At 44.1% G+C, this 9848-nt stretch overlaps 1 protein-coding gene across 2 annotated transcripts; it reads left to right on the top strand.

The window, feature by feature from the left end:
* The first annotated feature begins 517 nt into the window (after positions 1 to 517).
* arrdc3a (arrestin domain containing 3a) lies at positions 518 to 8634 on the top strand. Of its 2 annotated transcripts, XM_062454166.1 has the most exons (8): positions 518 to 1015; positions 3029 to 3110; positions 3256 to 3390; positions 3906 to 4021; positions 4171 to 4427; positions 5059 to 5221; positions 5355 to 5497; positions 5673 to 8634. In XM_062454166.1, exons 1-8 carry the CDS (start codon positions 736 to 738, stop codon positions 5739 to 5741), a joined length of 1245 nt encoding a protein of 414 aa, XP_062310150.1. In that variant the 5' UTR covers positions 518 to 735; the 3' UTR covers positions 5742 to 8634. The 2 variants fall into 2 exon arrangements, with proteins under 2 accessions (XP_062310150.1, XP_062310149.1); XM_062454165.1 differs by lacking the exons at positions 518 to 1015; positions 3029 to 3110; positions 3256 to 3390 and adding an exon at positions 3397 to 3425 and having other exon boundaries at positions 3919 to 4021.
* The last annotated feature ends 1214 nt before the right edge of the window (positions 8635 to 9848 follow it).

Genomic DNA, 9848 nt, shown 5'->3' with positions numbered 1-9848 from the left:
CCATATTTGATTATGTGAGGCCAATTTTAGAAATGGGAAACAACCATTCCAGTTATGTAGACACAAGCAGCCTGCACAGCTGTAGAATGACTATGCATAATGCACTGCTTGCTGGCCTTTGTTCCTTGCACTTGAAAGTAAGAGGCTACGGTGTCTGTCTATGCATATTATATTATGTTAATATTTTGTTCTTGCAATGTGAAAACGCTTTTTATGGACTATGCACATGAAATGCATATTGAAACCATAAGCTTTCTTTCTAAAAATTCAATTTGTTCAATGTTTTGTTCAAACAAAATGTATAAAAAGGCGAGAAAGATACGATTTGCACGCTTGCTTTTGTAATTGTCTACCAGCTGTTTAACCAAACTTGTCAGCTGGCTGAATGCCATAGCCCTCTCCCTTGTTCCAGAAGACGGAAGGAGGGGGCAGATAAAGTTATGCGCATGCTCAGTAGGTTGTTTTTCTCAAAAACCTCGCTTAAAGTGAGCCGAGCGACAAAGTTCCTTGTCTTTGACCAGAGACCATAGCGCGGACGGGCGAACGATAACAGCATCCTCTGCTGTTATTCAGCCTTCACATCTCAATGAACTGTTTGCAGAGAAAGCACTGATCGTGCCTCCTGCTTTGGCAGGGCAGAGATACTGATCAGTGTCTGAATACTACATTATTCGTTTTCTTATGAGATTATTTTAGACTTTTGTTTTTAGGGCTCTGTATAGGATACCCTCCACCATGGTGCTTGGAAAGGTGAAGAGCTTCATTGTAAGCTATGACTGTCTTAATGACAGCAATGTCCCCGTTTTCTCAAGCGGGGACTCCGTCTCAGGGAGAGTTATCATCGAAGTCACCGGAGAAATCCGTGTGAAATCTCTGAAAATCCACGCGAAAGGATTTGCAAAAGTTCGTTGGACTGAATCACGAAATGCTGGATCCAACACTGCCTATACGCAAAATTACACAGAAGAAGTGGAATATCTAAATCACAGAGACATCCTAATTGGGCACGAAAGAGGTAAGACTCGTAGATGTTAATGTTGTTGAATACATCACCGTTATTTGTAAACGAGATATGCGTCCTGTCTGTCTACCCTAATAGGTCTGAGATCATTACCAGAACAAATTTGTCAATTTGTCTTGTAGAAAAAAGTAAAGGTGTTACTTAAGCTTTGATTCATCAAGAGGCTTCAATGAGTTAGAGCTGTCATGGTTAGAATGAATGACAGAACATGCATACCCTACTAACCACGACACCAGCTGAAATGGTATGAATTACCCAAAAATACGATTTGAGACACAATATTCTAAGAGAACATATATTAATTAAGATGATTCAATTCATTCTCAGATATACATTTTGGTCAAGTAGTCGTATTAAGATGTATCATAGCTATAGCTAAGTTTCCACCCATTGTTCAAAGCGGTTCAATCCTGTTCAGAAACTGGATGTGAGGGGGTGAAGAGACTGGCCTTTCTCTGCGCTGATTGGCTGAGGTGCTCGTGTGTGTTCCAATGACCTAATGCTTTCGCAAAAAGTGACAGAAAAAGTCAGTCAATTTGAATCCGACCTTTCAATTTTTGTTCCAAAAGGTGCATCACGAAAATATTGCGCAAAATGCAAGCCTGTTCCTATCTGAGAAGCAGCATTTTGAATGGCAGGTTTAAACAACAGGTCTATAGAGACTGGAATTGTCTTTCTTAAAAATGAATGAATGCATGCATTTTCTTTACCTCACAGTATGTTCTGTTGAAATGGGGATATTATGAAGGTTTAGTTGACACGAATCTGGTTTGTTAGCCTGTTGCTAAGGTCCTGCATTACACTGGATGGAAAGGCCAGACAAAGTAATAAACTGGGAGCTGGTAGCCTACATAATGTTTTGTTAGAATTAAAGTTGATTGATTTTGTTGACAGGTTATTTAGCATAGTTTCTGAAAATGCATATTTAGGATTTTCTTTGCCGGGGGTTTGGGGGGCTCGTTTGTTGAATGTGTACGGTGTAGTTTATTTATCAATATGAAAATATGTTTGAAATAAATACCTTATGTATGCATGCTGTTATATTTTATATTGTTGAACCGATTGTCTCAAGTTTGGTGCTTTTTACCCACTATGTGTAGCAGTGTACGCAGGGATTATATGTAATAAAGGTACGATTGGTTTAATTGCGTCTTTGTCTGTCCTCTTTCTTCACTGTGTTTATTCTTTCTTTCTGTCTTTATACATCTTATCACGCGAACAATGTATGAGCAAATTGTCCATGCTGCATTACACGTGCCAGGTCTTTAGGGGGCTGTCCCGGGAACGAGCAAGCTCGGTTGAGCCACTCGCTGAATGCCGCACAGTGCATGCGTAAGAGGGAGACCGGCTAGAGGAAGCTGCTTGCACCGGTTTAGGCCGGTCTTCTCCTGCTCGAGTCTGCCTTTGAGTGACAGCTCTGCACTTGTTTACCACGGCTCTGCCGCTGCTAAGGCTAGGAGGGGGTGCTGAGCTGGCAGAAACGGAGCACCGGCTCTGCTGTAGTCTTTCAGATAGTACACAGGTTAAATAAACTATTCACATATTTTCTTACGGATCATGTAATGCATTTATGCAACGTCTAAATGCACTGGTGCTTCATAAGTGAAAGATAATGATAGAGAAAACCAAACAAAAAAAGTATCCTACATTTTGGTATATGTATGTGTTCTGTTTTATAAAAGCCTGTAAACAACTGAAACCCTTTATTTATGACATATATAGATAAAGGGAGAGTCCAACTGTGTCAGAACGTGATTTCTCATTGCACTGAATAAAACATGGAATGTGTGAAAAGGCTAGATGACTCGGATCAATAACAGTTTTTCATGAATGTGTTTGGTGAGAATACACGTTCAGTGCCATCCTAACGTTTTAACGTAAGACACAAAGCCCCTTTGTTCTCACTGTTCACCCTGTGTTACAATTTCCAGAGGACAGCATACATAATACAATGTTCATCAGGTATAGTATACATGTATTTGGAATATTGTCCTTCGTGTTTTTCAGATGACGACAACTCGGAAGAAGGACTCACCACTATCCATTCAGGAAGACACGAGTATGCATTCAGCCTTGAGCTTCCACAGACGTGAGTATCTTTCAACTCTCCCTCGAGACAATCAAAAAGATGAACCAATAACAGGTTTCTCCATAAAATGTCACTGTGTCTGCCTCAAACGGAAGATTGTGGCACTTTGTATCACCTTGAACTGACATATCTCGTTCTCCCTCAGACCTTTGGCTACCTCTTTTGAAGGGAAGCATGGTAGTGTGCGTTACTGGGTTAAGGCAGAGCTACACAGACCATGGCTCCTGCCTATGAAGACCAAGAAGGAATTCACCGTCTTCGAACACATCGACATCAACACTCGAACACATCGACATCAACACTCCCCTACTTCTGGTGAGCTCTCATGACTTTCTGTCCAACATCACTTCTGTTGTGCTTGTTCCCCATCCAAACCAACTCGGGGTCTTTCCAAGGTATATTTTGGCTACCAAAGAGGGTTTATGAATTTGTTGCCAAAGTATGACTCATGCAGGGGAAAGTTGCGGATTGAAGGGGAATTCGGAGAGATTTGGCCTGTATACTATGGCTTCACATAGTGGTTGTTGCCAAGTGCTATTGAGATATTGTGATAGGAGAACTTGTTTGCCACAGATATTGTAAGAGGCTATTATCGCAAATGATGAAACTGAAAGAGAAAGGATGTCATGTTGTGCACAAATGGTTTATGGCAGCTATATTTGTACTCAGGTGAGTTGATATCTTCTGGGGAAAAGAAACATTGTCTTTTATGACTGTCCCCGGGGCGCTTTGTGTCGTAACATTGTTAGTGTGAAAGCCAACGAATTTCAAGTGCTCACATTTCCTCATTATCCTTCCCCTCTTGCAGTCACCACAGGCTGGCACGAAAGACAAGACTCTATGCTGCTGGTTCTGCACCTCAGGTCCAATCTCCTTAAGTGCCAAAATTGAAAGGAAAGGATACACCCCAGGTGAGGGGAAAAACATTTATAAAAAAATCTCCACAACTTGAACTAATTAGCTGCTCAGCATCTGTAAGCATAACTTCAGGTTATCGACCGCGGAAACGTGCGCCGTCGCATATTTATTCATCTATCCGTCCGTCGCTTTGTTTTCGCAGGAGAGTCGATCCAGATCTTCGCGGAGATCGAGAACTGCTCCTCCCGCATGGTGGTGCCGAAGGCGGCCATCTACCAGACCCAGACCTTCTACGCCAAAGGGAAGATGAAGGAGGTCAAGCAGCTGGTGGCCAACCTCCGCGGCGAGTCGCTGTCCTCGGGCAAGACGGAAACGTGGAGTGGCAAGATGCTGAAGATCCCGCCCGTGTCGCCCTCCATCCTGGACTGCAGCATCATCAGGGTGGAATACTCCCTCACGGTGAGCCCTGGGCCCCTTCTCCCTCGTCAGATCCATTCCTCTTTATTCGCGATGTCACTTCCTGTCCTTGGTCGTTTTGGAGGCTTCGACTCGTCGCGCTAGCCAGAGGTTATAATCACACACATCTCCAAAACGAGTTTGAGACGTGTAACCGCGCAACCGAGCGACAAGCACGATTGGATAAAGGGCTGCGAAATCGATTGCTTGGAGCACTTTTGAGCGGTTGCAAGGTGTCGGAAGATTTCAATGTGTCATGGACCAGAGGGTTCCTAGACAGCCTTGTACCGACGAGGGAGTGTGACTCATACAGCCACGTCCAAAGTCCCTGAGATTGGACCAGGTGTTCTCACCATATGCTTCTAAGAGGATCAGCTCAGTATATCTGCAGAACACCTGGCCCGAGTGCTGCTAGTGACCTTACCCTGTAGTGAAGTGACCGGCCTTCCCACTTGTATAAGTGGAACGCCTCAGAAGATTGACCCACATATTACCGAACTGCCGAATCATGACGGTGTGTTCTAGATTAGGAAACGCAGAGGACAGGCGCTCTGCTCTTGAACGCGGGAAGAGAACTCCCCTGTCGGTCGTCGCCTCACCTCACCTTTGCTTGCCTCTCTGTCCGTCTGTCCAGGTGTATGTGGACATCCCCGGGGCCATGAACCTGTCCCTCAACCTACCCCTGGTCATCGGCACAATCCCCCTGCACCCCTTTGGCAGCCGCACGTCCAGCGTCAGCTCCCAGTGTAGCATGACCATGAGCTGGCTGGGCATGGCCTTGCCTGAGAGACCTGAAGGTAGGCAGAAAAACACACACACACACACACACAGACAAAGTACTGCTCAGCTGCAGACCCTCGTCACAGATAAACAGGATCACATTCTTCCCCCCCTCACACATTTGTAACGTGTGTGTCGTTTTCCCTCCAGCTCCGCCCAGCTATGCAGAGATCGCCACTGAGGGGCAGAGACGGAACAGCCGGGAGGTCTCCTCATCCAGGGACGAGTATGAGGGACCCCTCTTTGCCTACATCCAGGAGTTCCGCTTCCAGCCTCCTCCTCTCTACTCCGAGGTGTGTAATAAAATCACACACACACACACACACACAGAATAAGAGACCACAACTAGAGCGATAACAAACAAACAAACCCAAAGGTCTGGATACAGGAACTGATAGTCAATGTTCCGCTTCTCTACCATAGTGATTTTAACGGTTGTTGCATTCTTGTCCCCCCCCCCCCTTCTAGATTGATCCCAACCCTGACCACATCAGCCGGACAGAGGAGCGCAGGGCCGACACCTGCCCCTCGCGCTGAGAGAAGCCCTGACCTCCGCCCTGAGATGTCGGGCGACGACCCAGCAACAGCCAGCTCCTTGTTTATTTCTCCCGGCGATAGGGTTTCGCAGTCCACCGTCGGCGTCGAGAGGAAAACAAACAGACTAAAACAAACAGACATGGACAAACATCGCGGCGGGCTAGACACAGCTCCTCTCCCCTCCCCTCAGCGAGAGGAACAGGAAGTCCCTACGGAGAAGAAGCACTTCTTGCCTCCCCGCCCTCCTGTGGGATGGGCGGACAACTTTATCCCCGCCCCGAGACGGCCCCATGTAGTGGAGACAGCCCTGGTGGTAGAAGTAGTGATTAGGGTGGGGAAAAACGGCAGGACCACCAGGGTTCCGGTCGATCCGTCTAGCTCTTCAACTCCTGTTTCTTCTGTAACCACGGCCCAAATGGACATGGCTCTTTCACAGAGAGCAGGACTATCATGTTAAGACCCGAGCAGAACGAGAACAGAACAGGAGGAAGAGAAGGCAAACAGTATAACCACCACCTGTCTGCACGCGTGCTGCAGCAGTCAACAAAGGAGCACATCTTCCTCCTGCCTCGAAGAGTTCATATTCTTTCTTTTTTTTTGCACACGTTATTATTTGCTTGAGTTGTGTAGCTCGATTGAGAGAGAGAGAGAGAGAGAGAGAGAGAAAAAAGAATCACTATTTGTTTGGCTCCAGTTTGATGTATAACGCTGGCCCGAAAGAGACTGCAGGCTTATCTCCTAGACTCCCCACCCGCACAACTTTGAACAACGAAGAGAACATATTTGGAGAGAACGCTAGACTGAAAAGGACAAATGTGATGCACTGACTTTGTTTAAGCCGTTATGATGTTTTTTTTCCCCCATTTCCTTTTCGCCCCTTGACTTTTCCTTCATGACATGTCGACTGGAAGCAAACGCTGCAACAGCACACTCTCCGCCCTGACGCTCTTTTTACCGTTGCCTCTTTAGCTTGGATCCAAGTGTGGCTTCTTATGTTTCTCATTGCGATGTCAATGTTTTTTTGTTTTTCTTTATCTAGTCTTAAACTTAGCATGCCTTTCAGCCAATCATTGTTTGCTTCGTGTTTGCGTTGTCCGTGATCTAAGGTAATTAGATGCAGGTGTGCACTTGCCCCGCCAGATGTGTTTGGTGCTAGGATGTCTGATGTGTGTGTGTGTGTGTGTGTGTGCGCGTGCAAGTGTGACAGAGAAAGGGCAGGACATAGGATGTCCAGTTCCCCCCAAACACCTGCAGCTTCTTTACCTTCAGCTCAGAGCAATGCAGACGGACATATTACTGCCTAAAGAACAGCACTGTCTCAGGTGGCCTCACTTGCCAAACAGTTGGAAAAAGAAAAAAACAAGATGTTGAGTTTGATTTGAAATTGCACTGTTTGAAATAGTGAAAATACTTTTTTCCTTTCCTAATATGACACTACCAAATCAAAAGAGGAGAGACACACGAAAGCGAGGCAGCTTTCTAAGACAAACTACATTCCCTTTTTCTTTTTTTTGGTCCTGCTGCACTTGCCAAACTCATTCACCAACTATTAGATTTTCCAGACCAGTGAAGCCAGAATGCTTGATATAAAAAAGAAAAGGAGACGATTAGAGCTGCTCCAGAGAGGCAGTGCCAGCTATGTCATCGCTGAGGAAGACGGACATGATGCCACATCTCTGCTCAGACTGGCCAGAACAAGTAGTCCTAGGTTGACAAGAGTAATACATTGGTTTTCAAACTCTGTCAACAGTTAAACCAGCAGGAGCGGAGATTGAGCACAGATAAACACGACGCACTTTTTTTATAGAAAAAACTGAAAAAAATAAAACATAGCATTCATGGTGAAGGTCTGGAAACGGTTTGGTATCCACATCGATAACAGATGAGAAATTGCAGTTAAGCAGTCGCATGTTGGACACAAATGCATTATTTAATATCCTAAGATTAGAAACAATTTTGTGTTTACATGTTTACAAGCATAAGTAGATGGCAAGTTTATATGTCGCGTGTGTCTGCGTGCTTGTGCTTTGTCAAGATCCAGGTAGCAACTGCGAGACGACTTCTGACAGTAACCAATTAACCATACATTGAAAGTGATCTTATCTTAGTGGCCTTGACACAGGACAGACCTAATTATGATACGTCAGTAATGCACGTGTGTAGAAATACTAATTATCTTCCTATTTTTCCCCCTTTCCTTTTACTTGTTTGTCTGAGCGTGTGGGTTTTGTCACGGTTTTGAAAGGGACTACAAAGGGAAGAAAAAAAGTCTTTTTAAAGCGAGTGTTAGAAAATGAATGATTCCCTCAGTCAAGCCTCTTTGATATGGTGTTTGAGTAGTGATGACTAGGCTATTTTATGTACTTGGGCATTTATGTTTTTTTCCCCCCAGTCAGATAACCATATTCAGTTGTGTTGTATTTCCCTCTCAGGTGAAGGGGGGTCTACTGTTGATCAGCCACACCCCCCTTCAACTGAGAACAAAATGAGCTAATAATATGGACTAGACCGCTATATAATCACTATCATGTAATTCAGCTTGTTTTTTTGTTTTGATTATATGCTAGGGAATCTGTATCAAGCTGAAAATGAATAAGCTTAACAATACGTTTCAGGTAGTTCAATTCCAGGGTCCATTCCTTGGGCTTCAGTGTAGTCCAGTGTTAAAGCTAAACTCCTGACTTGATTAAGTTTGGAACTAGAAAAATTCGAGACAAAGTGCAATATTACTCATTTGAATTTGTTTCATTCACCATTTGTATGTTTATTTTTTCTCTTGTCTTTAGTTGATATTGATCAGAATAGATATTGTATGATACACTTTCTGAATGATTTTAACCCTTTTGTCTAGTTCTTCCTTTTGAGTTGAATAAAATTTTGTTCGCAATTTAAACTGTGTCTATTGATTAAATGTCTTACTCAATCAATAATAAATTACCAAACACTCGAGATTATTTCACAGACGTACCAATTGCAGCAGGCACAAAAGCACCTCCTAACCATTATATGAATATTCTCAAATTGACTTTGAATGAGGCACATTGGACTCAAAATGGAAAGTAATTAAAGTGACAAAAAAAGCTAATTTAAAAGCTAAATTGATCGGTCCTTGCAGCGTAATCATAATTTAAAAGAAAACCAACTGCTGCTGCAACTTCAACAACGGCCCCAACAGACATAATTAGTGCAACAGCGCCCCTGCTGGTTGTTTGTAGACCCTACCACTCACCATGCTGCAAAAAAAAAAGCTTGGCATTGGTGAGACAATGTCACGGAATACTCCAGCAAAATGTATGGACAGGAGCAATTGTGCAATTTGGCTGCGTAGAACACATCGAGAAAACGATAAGTCCTCTATTGTTTCCAATAGGATTCGAAACGTGTGCACGTCTTGCTAAGTCACCTAGGTCTCTAGTATCAAGAGCAAAGTATTTGCTTGAGTATGACTGGCGCGTGAGTCTGACTGGAATCTAAATTGACGACGCTAGCCCCTTGGTCTCGCATTGCTATGCGTGCCCAACCAAACACGTAAATATTAGACATTCTTTCAAAGAGCATTTCATCTGATCTATTGTTTGGGCCTGCTGCTGGATTGGGCTATGGGGTGAGCCTGTATTAGGTACTACTGGATCTGGGGGTTCTGGACACACAGACTGGATTGAACCAGCAACTTCACACCTACACAAGAGCTTGTAAGGGCCTAATAGTTTGTGAAAGATCCAGAGAAACATATCTGACGAGGCAAAATCCTGGACAATTTTGGAATCCCTGCCGGACGCATTTTTTAGGTCTCAAAAAGAGGACATGTCCGGGTAAAAGAGGACGTCTGGTCACCCTAGCTTAGGTCATGACCCCTGGAAAGGTTAGGGGGCTGATTTAAGCAGATTATTTCAGGGATTTGTTGCATGCCTGATGGAGGTACAGTTATATACACCCCACTGTGGATCCATGCACATGGCAGAAGAACCGACAGCAGCTCGTATTATTTATTGATTCAGTCTAAATCATGCATGAGTAAGCAGAGCCACACCACTGACTTCTCCCACTATTAAAGAGAGGTTGAGTTTTAATACATTGTAATGTAATGGCGGGGATTTGAACCTGAGA

This window comes from Osmerus eperlanus, chromosome 28 (genome assembly GCF_963692335.1).
Source record: "Osmerus eperlanus chromosome 28, fOsmEpe2.1, whole genome shotgun sequence".
NCBI classification, from domain to species: Eukaryota; Metazoa; Chordata; class Actinopteri; order Osmeriformes; family Osmeridae; genus Osmerus; species Osmerus eperlanus.
The sequence above is the reverse complement of the archived record's forward strand: the minus strand, read 5'-3'. Positions and strand labels throughout refer to the sequence as shown.